This window comes from Aspergillus puulaauensis, chromosome 6 (assembly GCF_016861865.1).
Source record: "Aspergillus puulaauensis MK2 DNA, chromosome 6, nearly complete sequence".
NCBI classification, from domain to species: Eukaryota; Fungi; Ascomycota; class Eurotiomycetes; order Eurotiales; family Aspergillaceae; genus Aspergillus; species Aspergillus puulaauensis.
In genome coordinates, this window is record NC_054862.1 from 609,205 (window position 1) to 632,454 (window position 23,250).

At 49.8% G+C, this 23,250-nt stretch overlaps 11 protein-coding genes across 11 annotated transcripts; 6 read left to right on the top strand and 5 right to left on the bottom strand.

The window, feature by feature from the left end:
- Nucleotides 1-682: 682 nt before the first annotated feature.
- Nucleotides 683-2,963, top strand: CCR4 (CCR4-Not complex 3'-5'-exoribonuclease subunit Ccr4; the record flags this gene model as incomplete). The annotated part of the gene is made up of 2 exons (XM_041693479.1): nucleotides 683-1,733; nucleotides 1,789-2,963. 2 exons carry the CDS (start codon nucleotides 683-685, stop codon nucleotides 2,961-2,963), a joined length of 2,226 nt encoding a protein of 741 aa, XP_041559405.1.
- Nucleotides 2,964-3,619: 656 nt separating this feature from the next.
- On the bottom strand, nucleotides 3,620-5,181 carry APUU_60260A (tRNA (adenine-N(1)-)-methyltransferase; the record flags this gene model as incomplete). The annotated part of the gene is made up of 4 exons (XM_041693481.1): nucleotides 3,620-4,639; nucleotides 4,700-4,770; nucleotides 4,835-4,990; nucleotides 5,052-5,181. 4 exons carry the CDS (start codon nucleotides 5,179-5,181, stop codon nucleotides 3,620-3,622), a joined length of 1,377 nt encoding a protein of 458 aa, XP_041559406.1.
- A 421-nt stretch (nucleotides 5,182-5,602) lies between these two features.
- Nucleotides 5,603-6,589, top strand: APUU_60261S (putative Phosphoserine phosphatase; the record flags this gene model as incomplete). The annotated part of the gene is made up of 5 exons (XM_041693482.1): nucleotides 5,603-5,693; nucleotides 5,755-5,845; nucleotides 5,904-6,206; nucleotides 6,260-6,408; nucleotides 6,462-6,589. 5 exons carry the CDS (start codon nucleotides 5,603-5,605, stop codon nucleotides 6,587-6,589), a joined length of 762 nt encoding a protein of 253 aa, XP_041559407.1.
- A 368-nt stretch (nucleotides 6,590-6,957) lies between these two features.
- On the top strand, nucleotides 6,958-8,742 carry APUU_60262S (metallophosphoesterase family protein; the record flags this gene model as incomplete). The annotated part of the gene is made up of 3 exons (XM_041693483.1): nucleotides 6,958-6,972; nucleotides 7,060-8,435; nucleotides 8,487-8,742. 3 exons carry the CDS (start codon nucleotides 6,958-6,960, stop codon nucleotides 8,740-8,742), a joined length of 1,647 nt encoding a protein of 548 aa, XP_041559408.1.
- A 798-nt stretch (nucleotides 8,743-9,540) lies between these two features.
- Nucleotides 9,541-10,817, bottom strand: APUU_60263A (FAD-dependent oxidoreductase; the record flags this gene model as incomplete). Its single annotated transcript, XM_041693484.1, has 3 exons — nucleotides 9,541-10,006; nucleotides 10,068-10,456; nucleotides 10,524-10,817. 3 exons carry the CDS (start codon nucleotides 10,815-10,817, stop codon nucleotides 9,541-9,543), a joined length of 1,149 nt encoding a protein of 382 aa, XP_041559409.1.
- Nucleotides 10,818-11,794: 977 nt separating this feature from the next.
- APUU_60264S (uncharacterized protein) lies at nucleotides 11,795-12,884 on the top strand (the record flags this gene model as incomplete). The annotated part of the gene is made up of 3 exons (XM_041693485.1): nucleotides 11,795-12,027; nucleotides 12,094-12,393; nucleotides 12,461-12,884. The coding sequence occupies 3 exons, from the start codon at nucleotides 11,795-11,797 to the stop codon at nucleotides 12,882-12,884; spliced, it is 957 nt and encodes a 318-aa protein (XP_041559410.1).
- A 453-nt stretch (nucleotides 12,885-13,337) lies between these two features.
- WC2 (GATA transcription factor LreB) lies at nucleotides 13,338-14,640 on the bottom strand (the record flags this gene model as incomplete). Its single annotated transcript, XM_041693486.1, has 2 exons — nucleotides 13,338-13,378; nucleotides 13,458-14,640. The coding sequence occupies 2 exons, from the start codon at nucleotides 14,638-14,640 to the stop codon at nucleotides 13,338-13,340; spliced, it is 1,224 nt and encodes a 407-aa protein (XP_041559411.1).
- Nucleotides 14,641-15,035: 395 nt separating this feature from the next.
- On the bottom strand, nucleotides 15,036-15,341 carry MCD4_1 (glycosyl phosphatidyl inositol anchor synthesis; the record flags this gene model as incomplete). Its single annotated transcript, XM_041693487.1, has 1 exon — nucleotides 15,036-15,341. One exon carries the CDS (start codon nucleotides 15,339-15,341, stop codon nucleotides 15,036-15,038), a length of 306 nt encoding a protein of 101 aa, XP_041559412.1.
- A 514-nt stretch (nucleotides 15,342-15,855) lies between these two features.
- APUU_60267A (uncharacterized protein) lies at nucleotides 15,856-16,420 on the bottom strand (the record flags this gene model as incomplete). The annotated part of the gene is made up of 2 exons (XM_041693488.1): nucleotides 15,856-16,082; nucleotides 16,318-16,420. The coding sequence occupies 2 exons, from the start codon at nucleotides 16,418-16,420 to the stop codon at nucleotides 15,856-15,858; spliced, it is 330 nt and encodes a 109-aa protein (XP_041559413.1).
- Nucleotides 16,421-17,575: 1,155 nt separating this feature from the next.
- RAD50 (MRX complex DNA-binding subunit) lies at nucleotides 17,576-21,270 on the top strand (the record flags this gene model as incomplete). Its single annotated transcript, XM_041693489.1, has 2 exons — nucleotides 17,576-21,199; nucleotides 21,262-21,270. 2 exons carry the CDS (start codon nucleotides 17,576-17,578, stop codon nucleotides 21,268-21,270), a joined length of 3,633 nt encoding a protein of 1,210 aa, XP_041559414.1.
- A 776-nt stretch (nucleotides 21,271-22,046) lies between these two features.
- Nucleotides 22,047-22,820, top strand: APUU_60269S (amidohydrolase family protein; the record flags this gene model as incomplete). The annotated part of the gene is made up of 1 exon (XM_041693490.1): nucleotides 22,047-22,820. The coding sequence occupies one exon, from the start codon at nucleotides 22,047-22,049 to the stop codon at nucleotides 22,818-22,820; it is 774 nt and encodes a 257-aa protein (XP_041559415.1).
- Nucleotides 22,821-23,250: the final 430 nt, after the last annotated feature.

Here is a 23,250-nt window from a genome sequence, read left to right on the forward strand (position 1 = left end):
ATAGCGACTCAAGGGACCAAGGGGTATCCGCTGTCTGAACTCTGAACTCTGAAGGCGGACACGGGGATTGAGTTCAATATATCTGGCCTTACCAAGCTTTGGATGATGAAAGCAGGGTCTTCAGCCTCTGGTTCACGTTGGATCCGGCGGCGAATCACAGCAGCCTGACAAGTGCCACGTGACGTGCAACCTCCCGCCTTCGATCACACTCAAGCGTCAAAGAAGTTCATCTCGACCGGTCGCTACTGACATTGCTTTATCATCTGACTGCTTATTGTGTGCGCCCAGCCTTATTCGCTGACTGTCAATTATCTGGGGAGCCTATCTAACGTCCGATCTAGGCCTCTGTGTGAATCCCGACGTCACTTCCGTGACTCGTTCGCCCGACCCCGGCTTTACCGTCCGATCCTTAAATCCTTCCTTCTGATTTACAGTCAGGCTCGACACTTGTGCGGAAAAAGCAAGTTCCTATTGTTGGCATTGCCTTAGTGGCCTGTCTAGCAGTCACTTTTCTGGGGTGGTTCCATTCCAGAACCCCATGTTAAAGAGAAGGAGAGAACGTATTCGATCCCCGACTCCTCTCTCTCCAACTACCACGGCCATCTCTCCAGTACTCCGAATCTGGGTTGACTTCGAAACCCGTCTTCACACAAATAACACAAGGTCTCGTCTGCCACGTTAAATGGCAGATGGTACCTACAGGTTCCAGCAGCCTGGGGCCGGGCAATACTTCTTTCAGACGCAACAGCACCAGCGTCACCTTATCCGCAACGGCACAGGCTCCCCTACTGGACGACTGAAATTCAACCACGAAACCCCCTCCCCGTCGCGATCGCCGCCGCTTGGTCAAGCAGCTGGCCTCAACCCTTTCACCATGTATAGTCAAACACATCAGCAGCAACATGTCATTATGAATGGTAGCCAGGCCCACCAGCGGTTTGGTATGCAGATCCCGAAGTTTCAGACACAGTCTCACCACCCACACCCCGCGCAGCAACCACACCACCACGCCCATCATAACCAGCCGCCTCAGCATGTCGCCCACCAGCACAACTTCTCAAGTGGGGCTTTGACGTCGGCTACCCCTCATTTCACCCCTAGCCACCTTCAGAATGGAACGCATACCAATCTTGACGAAGATCTTGACGAATCTATGAACGAACATTGGCAACAGCAGCTCCAGCTGGCCGCTGAGTCCCGGCAGGCCAGTTCACCCCACTACTATGCTCGGGCCGTAGCACAGCAGACCAAGGGTATCCAAATCGCACCCAGCCAACCGGAGCCTCAAGAAAATGGCGTCAACTGGAAGAACGGCGTTGCTAAGACGAAGGCTGCTTCACGGCAGGGTTGGCATGCGCTCGATTTCGGCGGTCAAGGACTCCGGGCCCTGACACCGTCGCTGTTCAACTATGCTTTCTTGGAAAAATTGTATTTGAATCACAACAAGTTGAAGGTGGTGCCTCGGGAAATTGGACAACTACGGAAACTTACCAACTTGGATTTATCGGGAAACGACATCACTGTGCTTCCTGAGGAAATCGGCATGCTCACGAACCTAAAGCAATTCCTTCTTTTCGACAACAATATTCGCACACTTCCTTACGAGATGGGTTATCTCTACCGATTGGAAATCCTAGGAATAGAGGGTAATCCATTGGAAGATGTTTTGAAGGCCCAAATATTGAAGGAAGGAACTAAGGCTTTGATCAAATATTTGAAGGAAGAGATGCCAGGTTCGTATCATTCTTCTACACCAACCACGTTGTGCTCTTTCGCTAACTGTATTAGATACTCACGTTGAGCCACCGGGCCGAGATTGGCTCATCCTAGATGAAACCGCAGTTACTTCTCCCGACAAGATAACCGTTCTTTCGTACAACATCCTTTGCGATTCGTCTGCAACCCAATCACACTACGGCTATGCGCCTTCCCGCGTCCTCTCTTGGGAATATAGAAGGCAAACAATATTGAATGAGCTCAGGTCTCATGATTCAGATATCATTTGCCTTCAAGAAATCGACCAAGGGAGCTACAACGATTTTTTCAGGGAGCAATTAGCCTATAGTGACTACAAGGGCGTGTACTGGCCCCGAGGAAGAGCCATGGGAATGCAGGAGGATGATGCCAAGGGGGTCGATGGATGTGCTATCTTCTTCAAGGGAAGCAAGTTCATTATTCTTGACAAGCAGGTGATCAACTTCGGTCAGACAGCAGTGCGAAGACCGGATGCCAAAGGTCAGGACGACATCTACAACCGGCTATGGCAGAAAGACCACATTGCTGTTATTGTCTTCTTGGAGAACCGACAAACTGGATCTCGGTTCATCATCGTCAACGCGCATCTCTACTGGGACCCTACGTTCAAGGATGTCAAGTTGATTCAAACAGCTATCCTTATGGAGGAGATTACGAGGCACTCGGAAAGGTACGCCAAATGGGCCCCTTGCACGGATAAAGCCGCTTTCCGCTTCTCGGAGGCTGGTGCGGAGCAATCCATGCCCGAGCCTGCACCCTCCGCGGAGTACGCTAGCGGTGATCAAATCCCCCTCTTTATGTGTGGAGATTTCAACTCATCACCTGGCTCGGCGGCATACAATCTCATCGCCAACGGAGGACTTGTTGAGGAACATCCGGATCTGGAGAAACGGATGTACGGAAACCTGAGCCGAGTAGGAATGACGCACCCCTTCAAGCTCAAGTCGACATACAGCTCCATCGGCGAATTGAGCTTTACAAATTACACTCCAGACTTCAAGGATATACTGGATTATATCTGGTATACATCGAATTCTGTGCACGTTTCGGCGTTACTCGGGGAGGTGGACAAGGACTACCTACGCAAGGTGCCCGGGTTCCCTAACTATCATTTTCCAAGTGATCATATCGCATTGTTCGCGGAGTTTTCAGTTAAAGGCAAAAAGGGCAAGGTTGTGGAGGCGGACTTTGGTCCGCAACGGAACTGAGCGGCTAACGGCCATGGGAGCATGTCGAATCATACGAAGACTGGTGTTTGTGTAGCCCGGTTTGTCCTGTTCTTGTTATCTCGGATTTTTCATCTTCTCTTTGGGGGGCTTTTGCGTGTTGTCCGCGGTGTTCACTCAGTTTATCCTGCTTCCTTCCTGTTTCTGTCTTCTCTCCTCTTCCCGTCTGTCTTCCTAACTTTTCTTTTTTTTTTCCCTGTCTTTTTCCTCCTTTTCTCCCTTTCTTGCTTATGTCATGCCAGAGGGTATTTGCAGTTAAACCCGCGTATCATCTTCTTGGAAAGTGAGTAGTCAACGGCGTGGTCAAGTTATCTTTCGCTTTCTTTCTTGCTCTTGGTACCTAGGTATGTGTTAGGATTTGATTACAACTTGATGATCTTTCTCAACGGTCACTTTGTGCTATTTTGTCAACCGTAGTGTACAGTGAAAACTAGTAGGCCACCACTTTTTAGATGTGTCTATTGGCATATAAAGCAATATATAAAGACCGCTAATGCCAATTCATAAAATATGCTAGATATATAGATATATAAATATTGATACTATACAATGCTTGCTCTTTCAAGGATTTAGTACATGTTGTCTATGAGTTAGTAATATACAATATATAGTACAATGGGTCAAAGAAGAAAGTAAATCTACATGGTGTTCTCTCCATGTACACCCTGCATTTTTCTCCAAATGCCCACAAAGCCTCCACCGGCCAGCAAAGTCCCAGCCTTTGGTCGGCACACAAGGACGCCTTCCGGGTCTTTAGCGGTTTCTTGTGCCTGTGCTTTCTCGGGTACCGTTTTGCTTTCTCCAGATGATTCTTCGGTAGTGTTCCCAGACTCAGCTTCGACCGAAGTTGAGTTATCCCATCCTGGATCGGCCTTCGACTTTTTCGATACAAACTTAACATCCCACGACCTCCCGCCACTGATTCCTGTCCCGAGCTCGATAACGTGTTCAAGATCAAGCGGAACTCTTTGTTTCCGGATAATATCGACACAGTCCGCGATTTGAGTGACGCTGGGCATGAAGACCGCTAGAACACCGTTTGGTTTGAGAAGGGGAGCGACGACGGGGATGCGTAGATGGGCGGATGGCATGTCGAGGATTGCATGGGTGAGGAAAGGTTCCAATGATTTGGGTTTGAGGAGAGAGCTAATGGCGGAGCTGGGTGCTTCAAGTTGTTGCTTTCGAGCTGAGATCCAGTTCTCCACACGACCGACGTAGAAGTCGACATTGCCGGCGTAGATACCGCGGCGAAACCCGCGGACAATTTTCTCTGCGTGCTTCGAGAAGGTCGGTGATACTTCAACTGTGTGGATGATTGCTTTGCGCTGGGCACGCCACGCATCCCATTGTTGTTGCGCCAGATCTACTTCTTTCCCTCCAAACCCGATTCCATCTTCCGGGCGTTTCGAAGTATCCTTTGTGTCATCGGCCGGCCGTGTCGGACTTTCTTCTAGATATTTCACTTGAGACGCTTTCGGGATTGGCGGTGGAAGGGAGTTGGCGGCTTGGACTGCGCGCGATAGATGTAGTGTCAAAGCGCCATGGCCTGTTCCGGATTCGAGGATCTCTAGTGGCGGATGGCTGTTGTCACCCTCGCCTGGGGGCACAACATCTATATCAAGATATGAAACAATGACGCTTGCATCTTTAGCGTAAATCTATGGTGCGTGTCAACGGATTTTGGGTTCGCCCGTGGTTATGGGAAGAAGTGGTAGTACCGGCGTTACATGGCGCGGCGTCAACGCAACATATTGATCGAGGGTAGGAAGGTTAACTCGATAATTTACACCTGTATTAGAAACCAAACCCATTAGTTAATTATTTAGACGAGCACGGATGTTAAGTGTTCAAACCTTTGCTTGACTGAACGGTATCTCGAACTTTCCGGCCAATGATCTGGTCATGTGCCAGAGACCCTTTGGATGTCTGCGCCTTTTGGCCTTTCTGAAGCGGGCCAGCTAAGGCCGGCTGTCTTTTTCTGTGGTTGTAGACTATAACCTGGTCGCCCTCTGTAACGATGTGCCTATCTTAGCTTGGGTTCGTGCGCATAGCGTGGCCGAGAAGCGGTACCTCGCAAATAGGAGAAATCTGTATCAATTGAACGGGCGAAGCGGTGGCGCGGGTCCAGAGCTGACGGTGAAGGCGAAGACAACGGAGTGAAACCCAGCAATTGGCGCAGAGATCTCAGCACACGCGCCATACTTCGTTGTTGGTTCGTGGATAAGAGGCGGTAGGAAGAAAAATCATGGGATCAGGCGACAGAGAGAGCTCCACCGGAGTCCACATTGGTTTAAGCACCCTTTTAATGCGCCTCGCAATGGAGCCGATCCGCAGGGACGGACCCAGGCCTAACCCCATGCAATTGATGGCAATGATGAAATCGGAGCATTCCAGCCCTGCCTTGCTTGGCCCGTTTATAAATCTCGCTGTTCCTGGCGACATCGCTCGGTCCCAAGACACTTGACACTCTTCCTTCTCTGCCGCAACACTCTAACTCGCCCACACTAAGTATGCCACAAGTCCCATTCTCCTTGTCTAACCAGCCCTTCGATAACCCCAGATTCAATCGCTGACCCAATCTCTCTCCAGCTTATCAACAACTACCCCGCCACCCCTCCACCATGGGCTCTATTACGGATCTCCCCTACCTGAAGACTAACCCCAAGGTCATTTTCTTTTCGGATTTCGATGGGACTATCACTCTCGAGGATAGTAAGTCCAACAAGCCCACGGGATTGACTTTGTGCCGATCGCTAATCAACAACAATTGCAGGCAATGACCATATGGTCGATAACCTAGGCTACGGCCAGGCCAAACGCCGCGCAGGAAACGTTGCGGTCCTCGAAAACAAGGCTACCTTCCGGTAAATCACACTGTATGATGCATTCTGGACACAACATACTGATGCGTTGGCTCGTTAGTGACGCTTTTCGGGACATGCTCGACAGCGTTAAGAACCCTTTCAACGAATGCCTAGAGATCCTCCAGAAGAACATGCGCCTAGACCCCCATTTCACGGAGTTCTACTACTGGGCTAAGGAGAACAACGTACCGATTGTGATTTTGTCCTCTGGCATGGTTCCCGTTATTCAGACTCTACTGGAGACTCTCCTTGGCCACAAGCTTGACGACCATCTCACAATTGTCGCCAATGAAGTTGAAAGCCGGGATGGAAAGGACATCAACACCCCTGGTGGGTGGCAGATCAAATACCACGATGATAGGTACGAGCGGCAAGCCTAAGTTTCCGTTGGACAAAATTGACCTATGAATTTAGCCATTTCGGCCACAACAAATCCCTGGAGATTAAGCCGTACGCTGCGGTGCCCTTTAACGAGCGTCCCACTCTACTATATGCCGGTGACGGTGTCTCGGACTTGTCCGCTGCAGCAGAGACAGATCTCCTGTTCGCCAAGGCTGGAAAGGGTATGTCCATGCCGAGACTCCCTTGAATATTTACAGTAGCTGACTTTGCCCAGATCTGATCACCTTCTGCGAGCGAGAAGGGATGCCATACACTGTCTTTGAGAATTGGTCCTCGATCTTGGCCACGACGAAGGATATCTTGAGTGGCAAGGTCTCCGTCAAGAAGGAGCAGAAAGAGTAGACCCAGTTATTCGCTTGGGCGTAATATATCTCTAGAGATACAATAGATCGGGGCATAGAGAACATCAAAAATACTTCTCTAGAAGCATCTTCGCGCTTTTTATGGTGTAGCAGTTAATGGCTGCTGTTTGTCGTATTCGTATTTCGGCAAAGTTGCTGAAGCATGTGACCGCCTTCTGTTTAAGTCAGCGTTTACGTCGAGAGAACGGCTGAACGAACGAACCCCTTGAGATGGCCTACTCCTTGGACTGAGCCTTTTGCGCGAGCCCCTGAACGTGCCGTGTGTTCTCAAGGCTCCAGTCCCATCATGCTTCAGCACCCGGCTGCTCTGCAAACGCTTAGAACTTGTCAGGGGTGCTATCGCCGATCATGACACGCCGATTTGTATGAAACCCTGCGCTTGAGCCGCTTTCCCCGGTTTGCGGAGCGGAGCCCCAGACAAATACGTATACTGACTCGGCTTCTCTACAGGTTCGCGCGGGCGTCCAGCTCGCAATATTTGCTATCGTCATTTTGCTTCTCATCGTCACATTAGATAACAAATTCCGTGTCCTTCCAGCCTCCATCCACGGCCATCTTCCCTCCCACTATTCCGGCCTTGTCGTCACTGATGTCACCGTGGTGACCTGCTCGGTCCTCAACATCCTGTCCGGTTGCAAACCCTCGTCGCCGGAATGGACACAAGTAGAAAAGGACTTATATTTGCGATCGGGGTGGACTTCCGCTGCATACGTTCAATTCCAACGGAAAAAGGAACAGGACCTCCTTCCCTCAGATAAGGTCGTCATTGACCTGAAAATCGGCCGGCTTGAGCCAGAGTTCAACGACAACCCGAAAGAAGATAAAATCGCCTGGGAACAGCGCCCTGGCGGATTATGGTTGAAGAGAACGGCGAAACGGCATGCGAGCGATTCTCACAATGCAATCACCGCCGTCGATGTCCTTTTTGGTGCAGATGCGGTGGATCCTCGAGCAGGTTGGGAGGTTAGGGATACAGCGGTGTTGCTGGATAGTCGGACGGAGGACCTGGAAGCTCGGATTACAGTCCGCAGGGGAAACCCGTCGAAAATTAAAAAGCCGGTGCCGAGGATCAACGAGAATGGTCGTTTTAAAATTATGCAGCTGGCGGACCTACATCTGAGTACTGGGCTTGGCCACTGTCGAGACCCTGTGCCCGAGGAGCTCGTCCCCGGTCAAGGATGTGAGGCAGATCCACGAACGTTGGACTTTGTGGAGAAACTTCTGGACGAGGAGCAACCGGACTTGGTCATTCTGAGCGGAGACCAAGTGAACGGTGAGACATCCAAAGATGCCCAGAGTCCTCTTTACAAGTCTGTCAAGCTGTTAGTTGACCGCAAAATTCCCTACGCGGCTATTTTCGGGAACCACGACGATGAAGGCGATCTAGATCGCCAACAAACCATGGCTTTTCTCGAAGAGCTGCCATACTCACTATCATCGGCCGGTCCTGAAGACGTAGATGGTGTTGGAAACTACATCTTGGAAGTGCTAGGCCGCGGAAATACCGGCCACTCGGCCCTTACACTTTACCTTCTCGACTCCCACTCGTATTCTCCCGATGAACGCCAGTTCCGAGGATATGATTGGATCAAGCCGAGCCAGATTCGCTGGTTCAAAAACACAGCCCAGGGGCTGAAAAACAAACATCACGAATATGCCTATATGCATATGAACATGGCGTTCATCCACATTCCGCTGCCTGAGTTTGCTCAGAGAGGAAATTATTTCCGAGGGGATTGGTCGGAACCTTCCACCGCGCCAGGTTTCAACTCAGGGTTCAAGGATGCACTCGAAGAAGAAGGCATCCTTTTTGTCGGCTGTGGACAGTAAGTACTCACCACCATCGAGATGCGTTTCCTGTATCTAATTCTCTGCAGTGACCACGCCAACGATTACTGCGCTCTCAGCAAAAATTCCGCCGAGAAGCCGTCACTTTGGATGTGCTACGGAGGAGGTTCCGGATTCGGTGGTTACGGTGGCTATGGCGGCTTCATCCGCCGCGTGCGATTCTACGACTTTGATATGAACGCTGGCCGGGCTGTGACGTACAAACGGCTGGAATATGGCGACGTCGATTCCAGAATCGATGAGATGATGATCGTCGATGGGGGTGCAGTGAAGGGCCCAGATTGAACTTGGCGTTTCGTCTTATATACATCAGAAAAAGCCTTTTCAATTGCATAAAAGTTCATACTGGTGTTATGCTGTTATATATAGAATACCCAATTTGAGTGGGCAGTATTCCAACTTCTTGGCGAGTATTTCTGTAAGAGACTGCAAACACAGAACAGAATAAATCTAGGAAAATGGCCTTAAGAGGCCTAATAAGTAGTATTCGTAGTAGATCTTTGACTGGCACAGTAATGGATAAAACCGAATCACCACACAACTTGCAATTGTTTCGGAGCAGCGCCTACCCATTGTCAAGTATATAAGGTATGGATACATGATTGCGCCCTGGAGGTTACCTGCCCCTAACCCTAAGCTTACAATAAATCGCCAAAGTTCCACCAAAATCCACAATTCCAACGGCAACCAATAAACACGCGACGAAGCACCAGACTCATGCACAGAGGGTTATTCATCCGGCTGCATATGGCCTCGTGGCGTCGGGTCTGACGGCAGCGGATTGCGTGGGTATAATCCTGATTCGGAAGGAACGATCTGGCGTTGAAGATCCGGACCAATCGGAGGTCATAGAGCACCCTGGATGTCGAAGAATCGCCAAAATCCACTTTGGAAGCCTTGACCAATGTGGACGCGTTGTGTGAAGGAGGGTTCGCGATTGGGTTTGAGGGTTGAGCACGTTTTTACCGCGTGGTGTGTCAGGCCACACTAGGTCGGGCCATAACACTCGCGACAGTGACTTGGTTTGAAAAGGGAAGGGCTTGGGCTCGTGGTTTTAGAGATAGGAAAGAGCGGTCCCTAGAATTACCACCATTTCTCGAAGAAGACTCGATCTTTTTGGCCGTCGAGGAGGTCGGTAACGGTGCTGACGACTTCGTCTGTCATTTGAGGCGGGCCACAGACGTAACACACTGTTTCGTCTGGGGAAAATTTGGTGTCTGTCCCTGATACCGTTTTACGAAGATCATCCTGGTTGATACGGCGGGCATGAGTTGCTAAGTCTTTCGGAGGCTGAACCAAGAGTGGAGAGGACTGATCTTGCAGGTTGCTAAGAAAGAGATCGAGGGTGATACGCAAGCGGTGAAACTGTGATTGAGAGCGGACAATTTCGCGCAGGCGTGGGAGAAATAGAATCTGGTCAAGGGCCGATTCTGATGCTCCGGCGTCCGGGAGCTTGGAAGAGTAGAGAACGTGGATATTTAAGGATGGGTGGTGGTGATGAATACATTCATCATTATTGTTCAAGTGGGAAAGCATTGAGATTATGGGACTGGTAAATCGTTAGCTGGAGATTCTTCATGCCATACTGATTGCTGCATGCGAATACTCACTTTATGCCCACTCCACCAGCAACAAAGACAACATTTCGAATCTCTTCGAGCTTCACACCGGATGGAGGCCAAACGAAGCTGCCACCAACCCGGATACTAAGTTCCTTGCGCAATATCTCTTCCTTGGGTCGCCAGAGCCATGCACTGGCAGGGTTTGATGGGGCTTTCTGCACAGCTAACTCTACGTAAGGTCCCCGGCCCCGTGGATCCAAAGGAGGAGCCACAGCTTCGTCTGCCGGTGCAAGTTCATCTGATGGTTCCAGCGAGGGAAATACTTGAGCATCTGCAGGCGTGGATGTAATGCTGAACCCTCCGGCATTAGAGACAGACGGGATATGGACGTCTAGCCATTGCCCAGGGAAGAAGGTGAAGGGCTCCGGTTGCCCAGTCTGTGACAAACGTTAACTTTTTTTTTTGTCATGTATATAGTGCGTATTGGTCTTTGGGTTGACATACAAGAGGTTCTTGGAGTTCATCTACTTGATCCTGGGATCCGGGGTCTTGTACACTAGGAGGTATAGTAAGCTGCAAGAGCCGTACAGTAGGATTGGCCTGTTCGATATGTGATAGCCGGACAGGGAACAATCTGTTTTGCCGGGGCTCTGCCGCTGTGCGCACGGTATGAGGTATCGAAACCTTCCTTGATGTAGGGGAGCTCATCTGGCGATTTAGTATAGTCGAAGCACAGGCTGATGGAGTGGGGGAACGGTGAGTGAGTCGGAGGCGGCGGCACAGTTGTGAAATCTGCATCCAGACGCAAACACAAGCTATGTATATTTTCAATTGTTAGAAACAAGATGCCGACTTCTTGAACTATGTAGGTATCAGACGAAGTTGGAGTTCAGTCCGATCGGGTGACGTTCATGAAATGCTTGATTACCTAATTGCACATGACTTTCTGTGTTTGGGATGAAGCTATACGAGACCACCCTCGGTCTCCACTCTGTTCAAGCATTCTTATCATGTCCGGGTTTGTTTCAACTTCATCCAATTAATCCAATATGGTTCGCGCGTGTGGAAGAACCAGAGGACATGTCTTTTCGGGCGAGTCTGTTTTAGCCTCTTAGGGTTGACAGAATTGCTTATTCTTGTCTTTGTTCGGCCACAACCGCACGGAAAGTCCCTCAGACCATCGGAAGCGAGCATTTCGACCTCGAGTGAGGCCAATCGAATCGCCGACCAGGCCAGACCTCCTCTCCTTCAAGATGTTGTCCACTGAGTCTGCAGATCGTCCTTGCCCATCACACGGGCTACTTTAGTGTGTGACGGCCCAGCGCCGCTATTCGGCTTCTGCCGCCTCATTGGTGGACAACCATGACCTTGCGTTGATGCTGGCGCTTGCAGGGCAACAAGCATTGGTCAGATGTATGCTTGGGAAACATCTCAAGGCACGCCTGTCAGCGTTCTTGCTTGTCATTGAAGCGCCAAAGCTGCCCCTCTCCTGATGCCGGGGATCGATGGACGACTCGAGGCCCTAAAGCCTCTGTCCACTCCATAACTATCGGCGCTTCCCCAGGCTGGGTTTCTCGTCTTTTTCTCTTGGTACTTGTTTCATCGTCTCGTTGTTCCTCTCAAACCCGACCGATAGGTTTCCGATGCAAGTGCACTGAACATACAGCCAGCAGGCCTGGCCTCAGTCACCTTTGGATTCGGCTCTCTCCCAAACCACAGCACACGCCTGATAATTACTCGGCGACCTGGTCTTACAGGCCAGAACTTCGAGCACCATGTATTTCGCCAAGCAGTACCGCAACCACAACTTGGTCTACATCTTGATGGCCGTCGAGCTAGCGATAGTGATCCCCATCCTCACTTTCTCTGGGATTGCTGCGCATGACCGGTACCGGACTAAGCTATGGCAAGATGGCTATGACAATGGCTTCAACAGCTCGCCCGACACAGAAGTTTATGCTGCTGCCAATTATCGACCGTACGACACCCCGAAAGTCTGGGCCTCCTTGTAAGTTTACTCACATCCTGCGGGCGTGTAATGGTGAAGTAAACTGGTTTACTGACAACTTCATAGTACCACCAATTGGAACCTCGTCATCTCGATTTTGAGCGTTTTCGTCGTGATCACAAAATTCCCTCTTCATATCCTTGGTCTCCTATTACCCTTCGGAACGGCCATTGCTCAAGTCGGCTTGGTTATTATATACTGCCTATCTGCTGCGTGGCAAGCTAGTAGCGATAAATCAGACCCCGAACACCCCCAAAACGGGCCCCCGTGGTATATCACCAAGAACTGCAATGTTGCCCACGAGAAAAGCAACGTCTCATATTGCCAACAAGGGAAGGCACTCTTCGCATTCACCATACTCATCATGTAAGTTCCAAGAACTGCCTTGAAAACGGCCGCCTCCCTGCGATGCCACTAACGCAACCATACGCAGCGTTGTGTACACCGTCGAACTAGGCATCGCCATCCAGAGCTGCTTCATAACTGAAGAAGAACGTGCCGAGCGCGATGAGAAGCGAGAAGAGAAGGAGACCATGAAAGCCTACGAGGACATAATCTTGAAATCGCCTACCGCGTTCCCCATGACGCCCAGCGCAGTTCCAATGACGCCAAGTGCAATGCCCATGACGCCAGGCACGGCCACATACCCGCGTGCGCCGATGCCAGTAGCAACCCCGCGTAGCTTGGCATTCAACAGACTCGACTCCAGTTCCACGGATCTTCCACTCCGCGAACACTTTTCGCCGGATCCTCAGGCAGTTAACCAGGAGGTGGAGGCGACTGCATCAGGATCAGGCCAGCAGCAACCCCCATCCCAGATATACTTCCCCCCGCCCCCGAAGAAGGGAAAGAAATAAGGAACTCTTTCAATATCATTGAACATGAACAAGTAATAGCGTGCGGGGATTTTTGTTTTCCATGGACATATGTTCTCGTCCTCTGTTTATACCATTTTAGCAGATCACCAGGTACTATGAGTTACCTTTATCTTTTCTTTAACTTTGCAAATGCAAATATGATTGATAATTATATATTGGAGTTCATGGGACAGTTGAATATCAGAGAATTCAATTCAATCTAACAATAGTCTACCAAACCAATATTGTACAGGATGAAATAAAAATGGTAGGTTTCCTGAAGCAGTATCCGAAAGGAAAGAGGGGTCAAGACTCGCAAAATCATCATCAGGGGTATCTTTTCTGCATTGTCGCATTATCGCGGTTGACATTTTCGATCCACCATAGACTGAAAACACGGGATCTTAAAATTCATTGAATATAAGGGTGATATAGACTAGGTATGTGGCATAATCAGGAGTCATGACGCTTCTTCTCTCTTTTAGCCCAACGTACTAGATCGAAAACGAAAGCGTTAGATGAATACCATGAAAACGAAAAGAAATCAGTAGCGTAGGCAAGGTAGGCACTTACATCCGCACGCGTTACATAAAGTCTTAGGACCACCAGGGCCTTTCCTCCACTCCGGCGAGTCCGATGTCCCACAGTCCGCGCATTGGTATTCACCTTTCAATCTCTTTCTCGGTTCGTTTTCCGGCGGCGCTTGCTGATCCTGCTCCTGCTCTATTGGATTTGGGGGGTTTGTTGTTCCGGTGAAATGATAAAGATGGCCGTCTGGGATACCAGTGCTGATGCCTTGGGCTCTCTCGCCCTCGGTGAGGAAGAGGCCTGTAAGGAGTTCGATATCGTCGAGATGAGATGATGGCCCTTCATCGTCTAAGGCAGCTCTAGCTTGGTTCATGTCTAGTTCTAGTTCTAGTTCATCCATGTTACCAAGTGTATCGGAGGATTCCTTGTCTTCGCTGGGAATCATGGATGATTCGAGAGAAGAAATAACGTTGGATTGACTAGGTTGATTCTGAAAGACCTTGTTGGTTACGGGGTTTGGTCGATGCGAGGCAGAGGAAGGGACTTGCGATGGGTTCTTTTGTTGCGGTGCGGGATTGGAATCGTCCTCTTCCTTTTTCAGCTGCGCGATGCGTTCTTTTAACCGGATGTTTTCAAGCTTGTGTTCTATGAAGGAATCCAGAAGCCGGGTGCTTTCTGTATGGTAAGGCCGGCAAACGAGGAAAACACCGTGGCAAATTTGGCCCTGATTGCCATCTGCGTTGAGCGTTGAAAAGTGTGGGTGGCCATGTGCTTCCATCACGCAAGTGGATTTATCGGCTTTACACATGCGGAAATGGCATCGGAAAAGGCGGCCAGTAGCTATACATTCGCGCAATTCCCGTGTAAAGACAGCTTTGTCGTCATCGTGGATAACTCGGGAAAGGCGACCATGCTCTAGTTGTGTGGCCTCGAAACCAGTGATAGCTTTGTATGATGGAGAGACATAATTAACTGTTCCATCCGTGGTAAGAAGAAGCAACAGGTCTCGGACTTCATCAAGTACGCGCTGTGGCCATGGCAGTTCTTTGCTTGGTAGACCAAGGAGAGAGGACTGATTGAAGCTGGAAGACTGTGGATTAAACCCCGCGTTTAAAAAGTATGGAATCTGCGGTATCCCAAGCTGTCCTTCGTAAGTTGCAGATGGTATCTCTGTCTCGAGTCCATATGGGTTAGGAGCTTGCGTTAGAGGGAGTTGGGTGAGGTCCATCCTATTTTGCGATAGCGAGGCCGGCCATGAGTAGTGAAAGAAGAGGTGGAAGCAAGAAGCAGCGGGAAAAGGCCTTGGACATGGAGGCTTCAAGACACACCCTCAGCGGCAAATTGGTGAAATTGAGCTATCAAGTGCAGCTTTATCGCGGGGACCGACCCGCGGTCTGATAATGGCTGGGCTCTCCTCTTGTATTTAATTGGTTCAGCCGTGTATTTTTGGCTTTTGGCTTTCTCCACCTTCCATTCCCCCATATTATCGGCCCATCTAAGTAGTTCGAAACTCTTTGCTCGTGGACGAGACACTGCAGGCGATGTATGATATTTGCAGGCGTGCACTTCAACACCAACCTGTTATTTTGGCAGTAGCAAATGAAAGAAGCTGGAGGAAACAACTTAATATATGGAGAAGTAGCACACCCAGTCATCCTGATCCTCATTTAATATTTCCTGTAATTTTCCGTCGTGCTCTATTGGCATCAGCGAATGATCTGATATATGCTGGCTTCTATCGAAGACGCTGTTGAAGTTGGCCGGGTTGAATTGCCATCCTGTTGATACTGCAGCCACGTCTTCGTACAACCCCGCGATGAGAGCGACATGACCAGGTCGGGACTCAGTGGGGACGTGGGTGTGCGAGACGCCCAACGTGATGTTCAACGGACTCGAGAGCGGAGAAATTGTGTCATGGGACGACATCATTCTGCGCTGCAGAATCGTTTTTCAACCTTGAAGGGTCGGGGAAGAAATGGAGTGCTTTGTCGGCTCGAAGTCCATCGCCTGCAAAACTAGGTCAGTATGCAATAGTAATTTAATAAAGAGAGCCGGTGGATGGACGTATCGACATACAATACCAATCGCCTGGCGGGAAGTTCATGGGTATCACTATCCACTTTGTATGTGCGCATTCCATGCATAATCAGCGACACAAAGTAGATGTCGAAAGATGGAGTAGATATAGACCACGTGGAACACAATCGCGATTCCCAGGAACCCAATGAGCCGGAGTCGCGCCATGGCAAGGGATGGCCTCAACGGCCTTCATCTTAGGATCCCGGAAGTTGTGGTTGCTGGGAATGACACGCTCAACGCGTTCCATACGTCGTTGGACGGGCCGAGAGTCCCAGTGACGGTGGAAGCAAGATGCTACACCTTTCCACGCTGCTTCAAAGACATGAGATCGGGCACGCCCACAGTGCCATCCACACAGAACGATTCATTTCCCGCATTTCTCCCTGGACTGAGATGACATGCGCTCGATGACTTCCTTGGGGTCGTTAAGAAGATCGTTCCGTAGTCGCACCTGCTCCTTCTCCATGCCCACATTAGCCCTAGTTCCGGCCAGCGGCTCGGTGGTGACTTTCCCATCCTCAAAAGACATGACAAGCTCAGGACTAAACCCGGTAGCGCTGATCCCGACCATATCAATCTTGTGAGGTAGATCTATAGCCCGAGAGGCAATGACTTTTTGATATAAGCCGCTGCGGAGCGAGACCGTGTGCCCTCCTGAACATGGACTTGCAGCCGCGGGACTAAAAGACTGACCAACGGCTATGAGCCTGGCCCAAAATTAGTACCATTAATGTAGGCAGAGTAGTTGAAGCCGATATTGCCGAATATCATCCCTCCGTCGTGGGCGTAGCGAGAAGTAAAGCCGAAATGTCCTTCTTAACAGTACCTCCAGTTACTTCAGTAGACAAGGTAGTCGCATCCGTCTCAGTTGTCGCTGTTTTGCCAGGCGGATCGATGAGGACGCTTGGATGTCCACGCCAATATGCCATGTCGATTCGCGTTCGTAGGCGTACACAGCTCACTCTCGGACATTCACCTGGATAGAATTGTATGACAATTGGAAGCGGCATTCCGACTTAATTCTTCGCCATCCAGCACTTCATCCCTCACCGCTAATAAGGCTCATGCGGCATCTTTACCATATGATATCCGTATTCTTGGCTTCTTTTGCTCTAACACATCGTATTGAATGCTATAAACGGTCGAAAGTCGGGAGAAGCTGGGTTTTCCCTTATTTCAACGATTCTGCGTTGGCGACGGAACAGCCGCATTTGTTCCTGCAAGAGCGACATCCAATAGCTATTTATAACAGGGAATTCACAGGCCTTTGCCTTAAAATAAATGGCAGGGGCGACAATGCTGCATCCCTTCAGGCTGTTTAGCGTTTACGGGTTTATGATGTCTTGCAGCCTTAGGCATAAGTATTTCGGCGATAAGACCACGTGACTTCGCGCCTTTCCCCGCGTCTTTTTGTAAGGCAGACGCGCAGACAGAAGAACTGAGCTGATCCAACCTGAAAAGCAGGAAGATGCACAACACTTCTCTTGCCATCTTCCCAGGTATCTAGGAGGTGGAAAGCTTGAACAGCTCAAAATGTAGGCCCGGTATCTCTTTTCCAAGCTATACGAATCCAGGAACTGACTTTGGACAGGTGTAAGTTGTAGAACTTGGACTGTTTTATACAATACTGATCGCTTATATAGCGAAAATTGACAAGCTCTCGATTCTTGGGTGAGTGTGATTTGATTCCCGTATATTTTCTGATTCGACACTAACTCAAGCTTGCGGTTTCTAGTGTTCGATCGTTCGACAACACCCGCAGCGAGACGATTCAATTTCATACACCTCTCACCTTAATCGTCGGTTACAATGGGTCTGGGAAAACGGTACGAACATTTTGCGATCAATAAAGGGGAATTCATGCTAATTTAAGCCCCTAGACCATTATCGAATGTCTCAAATATGCCACAACCGGTGACCTTCCGCCCAACAGCAAGGGTGGCGCGTTTATCCATGACCCCAAGGTATGTTGATAGAATATTGGTACGACAAAGCCAAGGCTAAAGGGATACTACAAGCTGTGCGGAGAGAAAGAGGTATTGGCCCAGGTAAAACTGTCGTTTAAAGGCACATCCGGCGCGAAGATGGTTGCGACTAGGAGCCTCCAGCTCACGGTTAAGAAAACAACCCGGCAGCAAAAGACACTTGAAGGTCAACTTCTAATGGTCAAGGAAGGAGAGAGGACAGCAATTTCCTCCCGAGTAGCAGAGCTGGATCAGATTATGCCTCAATATCTGGGTGTGTCCAAAGCTATCCTTGATTCAGTCATTTTCTGTCATCAGGATGAGAGTTTGTGGCCCATGAGTGAACCTTCCGTCCTGAAAAAGAGGTTCGACGAAATATTCGAAGCAATCAAGTACACAAAGGCTATTGACAACATCAAGGTGCTGCGGAAAAAGCAAACTGAGGAGCTTGCGAAGTACAAAATCATGGAGCAGCATGCTAAGGAAGACAAAGAAAAAGCTGATAAGGCGGAGAAGCGGTCCATTAAATTACAGGAGGAAATCGAAGCGCTACGAGACGAGACCCAGCAGCTCACCAAGGAAATGCGTCGGGTCGCAGAGCTTGCGGACAAAGCATGGAAAGAGTCCGAAAGCTACGCTCAAGTTCTTGGTGCTCTAGAAGGCAAACGGATCGAGGCAAAGAGCGTCCAATCTACCATTGACAATCTTAAACGACACTTGGTAGAACTTGACGAACCAGATGAATGGTTAGAATCGAACCTAGAGCAGTTTGAGGCGAAACAAATTCAGTACCAGCAGCAAGAAGAGTCCCAGAAAGAGAAGTATATGGAAATTAGGGAACAGATTGAAGAAACTCGCCACAAGCTGGGTCTCAAACAGGCTGAATATGGAAAGCACGAAAATGACAAGGCCAACTTTGAACGTCAGGTCGAACGACGGCAACGAATGTCTAAGGACCTTGCGCGAAATCACAGTATCCGCGGCTTTGACCGCATTGTGGATCAATCAGATGTGGATGAATTCATGAAGAGAATACGGAAAATTCTCAAAGAGCAGTCTCAGACTTTGGACCGAGCTAAAAGAGACGCGCAGAGTGAGTTACGTGAAGCACAGACGTCTCTGAATCAGATAGGCGAGCGCAAGTCCGCGTTGCAAGAGAGTAAGAATGCAGCCAAACGCCAAATAGCTGCCAACGACAAGGAGGCCGCAAGTTATCAAACCAAGCTGAATGAAATAAGCGTGGACGAGGGTGCTCAGGCCGCCCTTGAGTCTAATGTTGAAGACATCCAGTCTCGCCTAGACCAAGCCAAGGAGCGCGGACGTTCTGCTTCCTGGGACAAGGAGATCCAGGAATTGAACTCCGAGATCCACAAACAAGAAGATGAAAGTTCTCGCCTCAATGCAGAGCTCATCGAATCAACCAAGAAAGCTGGCGATCTGGCCCGGTTAGATCACCTAAAAAAGGAACTGAAAGAGCGCGAGCGAAGTTTGGAGACGATGAAGGGTGCGCATGGTGAGCGCCTTTCGAAGCTTGTTGACCAAGACTGGAAAATCGATACCCTAGAGCAGGACTTTCAAAGGACTCTCGAGGATGAATCCAAAGAGGTGTCTAACGCCGAACGTGCGCGGGACGGCGTCAGCCGAGAACTTGAGCAGGTTGAGTACAGACTGAACAACACCAAGAAGTCTCTAGAAAATCGTCAAAAAGAGCTCAAGGAATGCATAGAAGAGATTCGCGAAGCTATTGATGATGAGCCTGAAGAATACTCCGAAGTTGTCAACCAGCGGCAGAGTCAATTGGACATGGCGAGAAAAGACGCCGAGCAGTATGCCGGTATTGGAGAGTACATGTCTACATGTTTGAAAACTGCGCAAGATGCGAAAGTGTGTCGACTATGCAGTCGGCCGTTCAGAAACGACAATGAGCTGAAAGCCTTTTGGAAAAAGCTTGAAACATTAGTACAGAAAGCCAAGCGCGATTCGGAGGAAGAGGAGGTTCGACAACTGGAAGAAGATCTCAATAACGCCCGTGCAGCCAACACTGCTTACGATACATGGTCTCGCCTCAAGCAAACAGAGATTCCAGAGTTGCGACAAGAAGAAGACAACTATGTTCTACAGCGCGATGAGCTCCTAGGTCAACTGGAGGACCGTGACAAAGTTGTCAGCGAGGTGGGCGAGAAGAAACGTGATGTCGACGCTCTCTCCAAAACGGTCAGCACTATCGTCAGGTATGATAGTGAGATAAAGTCCATTCGCTCCCAGATACAGGAGCTTTCATCGAAGGAGCAGGAGGTTGCAACGCCGCGTACACTCGAGGATATCCAAGACGAAATAGCCAGCATTGGCGAGAAATCAAGGGCACTTAAGAAGACTCTTTCGAAGCTTACGAACGAGAAAGAACAGGCCCGTTCTGAGCTCAACAATCTGGAGCTGCAACTCCGAGATGTGAAAAGCAGCCTCGACAATGTCAAATTCCAGCTTGAGAGGAAGACTGATCTGATATCTCGCATAGAAGAGTATAAGAGCCTCAATGGTCAGCAGCGGGAAGCCATTGCGAAAGCAGACAAAGACATTGAGGATCTAAATCCAGAGTTGCTAAAATATCAAGCGAAGTATGATGATATCAGTCAACGAGCAGAAGCGCGCGAAAGAGAGATGCAACAGGCAACCTCAAAATTGTCTGATAGTATACACCAGATAGAGCTCGCCAATGAGGAAATCGACGCATACAATGAGCGAGGTGGACCGGGTCAGCTTGATCGAAGCAAACGCGAACTCGAGACCATTGAGGGCGAAATCGGCCACCTCGAAACTGAGCAAGCGGATATAACCAAAACGATTAACAGGATCTCTGCGCAGCTCAAGGACAGCGAGAATACAAAACGTCAGTATGCTGATAACCTGACATATCGACAGTCTACACGAACCCTCGACAAGGTTGCGAGCGAGATCGAGGAACTGGAAGCCCAGAATGCAGAAGTCGATAGAAGTCGATTCAAGGAAGAGTCAGAGCGCCGGTCTCGCGAACACAATGCGCTGTCCGCAAAGCAATCCAGCAAAATGGGAGAGATGAAGTCCAAAGACGACCAGTTGCTGCAGCTTCTAACGGATTGGAACACGGACTACAAAGACGCCGCTTATAAATACAAGGAATCGCATATCAAGGTCGAAACTACCAAGGCCGCAGTCGAAGATTTAACCCGTTACGGAAGTGCCCTTGACAAGGCCATCATGAAGTACCATGGGCTGAAAATGGAAGAAATCAACGCCATCATCGGCGAACTCTGGCAGAAGACGTACCGCGGCACAGACGTTGACGCAATCCTCATCCGCTCCGATAATGAAAATGCAAAGGGTAACCGGTCTTACAACTACCGAGTCTGCATGGTCAAGCAGGGTGCAGAAATGGACATGCGCGGTCGCTGCAGTGCGGGCCAAAAAGTCCTTGCTAGTATCATTATCCGCCTAGCCCTCGCGGAGTGTTTTGGCGTGAACTGTGGTCTAATCGCGCTCGACGAACCTACTACCAACCTTGATAGAGACAATATTCGGTCCCTGGCCGAGTCGCTCCACGACATTATTCGCGCCCGCCAGCAACAGGCAAACTTCCAGCTTATCGTGATTACCCACGACGAGGAATTCCTGCGCCACATGCAGTGCGGTGATTTCAGCGATTACTACTACCGCGTTTCTCGCAATGAGAGGCAGAAGTCGATTATCGAAAGGCAGTCCATTGCAGAGGTAAGCTTCTAATGTGTTCCAACGCAATATAGGTTTCATGACTAATATTCAACCTCGTCTAGGTTATGTGATTGTCCGCTGTGTCTAATTCCACAACTCTATGTAGTTTTCCCGAGCCTGCATTGTGGATATTGTGGCTCATTCGATTTCATTCCATGTATATTTAAAATCAGATACTCAAGCGTGTATAAAAGGATTCGGCGTTGAGGCAAAGAACAGGGAACTGAAAATTTTATCGTGATACTTCTCCGACTACATTGGCTGAGTGGAGCCTCAGGTACAAGGCAGGGCATCTCGACCTACTACACCAGACTGATGTAGTAGAATCCATCACGACCTACACAGGACCTGTTACTTAGTAGCCCCGACATGAGCAAGGACTCTCGGTCACCGTGACGCCTGAGAGCCCGAATTGCATGCCATTGTGTAACTCTATGAAGGATGTTCCGACGCAAACCCGGACGCTTATGTGCGGTCATCAAACATTTATATCAAGGCCGGAGGCCCCTCTTCTCTCAGCCGATTGAAGCCCCGCGCATTGCTACAAGTTACAGACTATCTAGTGGACCAAATTGGGGACTCTACCCTCAGTCCGTAAAAGAAATGGCACCTTTGAAGATCGATACTCACCAGCATGTTTTCCCCCCGCTGGTTAGAAAAGGTTACCTGCCTACCTATCCACGTTGGATTTAGGTACGAGGGGAACATCTTGCTGACTATATCGATAACAGCTATAGAAAGAAACCCAACCCTCGCACAGGGAATTCAACCCCCACCCTGGACCCCCTCAACGACATTGACTTTCATGGAGCACAACTCCATCAACACATCCATACTCTCCTGCCCCATGTCCCTAACGGCCATATGCCAGGACAACGCAGCCGAAACCGCAACGCTAGCTCGAGAAGTCAATTTGTACCTCGCCTCCCTCCGCGACCAGTATCCCACGCAGCTCGGCTTCTTCGCGAGTCTCCCTTCGCCCGCCGATACAACCCGCTGTATCGAGGAGATCCAGTACGCGCTGGACATCCTCAAGGCTGATGGGGTGGCGCTTTTCACTAGCTACAGCGACAAGTACCTCGGACACCCTGATTTCGAGGCCGTGTGGCAAGAACTGAATACCCGGAAAGCGGTTGTCTTCACGCATCCGACGATGGAGGATAGGCATAAATCTATTGTGGAGCCGTTTACGATTCCCCGGCCGCTGCTGGATTGGCCGCATGAGACGACTAGGATGGCTGTGCATATGATCCTAACGGGTGCGCTGCGTCGGTATGCGAGCGACTGTCGGATAATCCTCTCGCATGGGGGCGGGACGTTGCCGTTTGTTGCAGAGCGGATGGCGAATCTTGATACCCAGACGAGGGTATCTGGGAAGTCGGCCGAGGAGTTTTTGGCTGAGGCGCGACTGTTCTATTTTGATTTGGCGCTTGTTGGGCATGAGATGTCGCTCGGGCTTGTGTTGGATTTTGCTGCGGATGGGCATGTTCTCTATGGTACGGACTTCCCGTTTGTGAGGGATGATACGGTTGCGAGGCAGTGGGGGGCTGTTGGGGGTGAGGAATTGGTTGCGAAGACGTGGAAGACGGCGCAGGCACTGTTTCCGCGTCTAAACCATTGAATTGACGTTCAACTAAAATGTTGGTGAAAATGCGAGGCGGGTGCATGTACGTCCGCATTGACTTGCACCTGCAGTAGACTGTTGAATAGGCATCAGGATAAGTAGCGCATCGAATTTGAAATACCAGCCCTAATACGCTGCAAAAAAAAGAAATACGAAAGATCATCTTATGGTCTCATTATTGAATGATAAACAGTTATAATATATCAGTGAGTCAGTGACTGTCACTCTGAGGCTCTTGATCCAGGAAGTCGGTGAAAATCCTCCTGTTGGCGAGGTCATAGCTCGTAGACAATATTAATATGCAGTAATACCAATAGCGGGCAGAGGCTAGGAAACGCCTAACTGAATGGGGACTTCCGCGGGATGGCAACGGGCGCCCGTTCCCCTGGGAGAGTCAGTCAGACGTCGATTCGTCGAACGATCGATG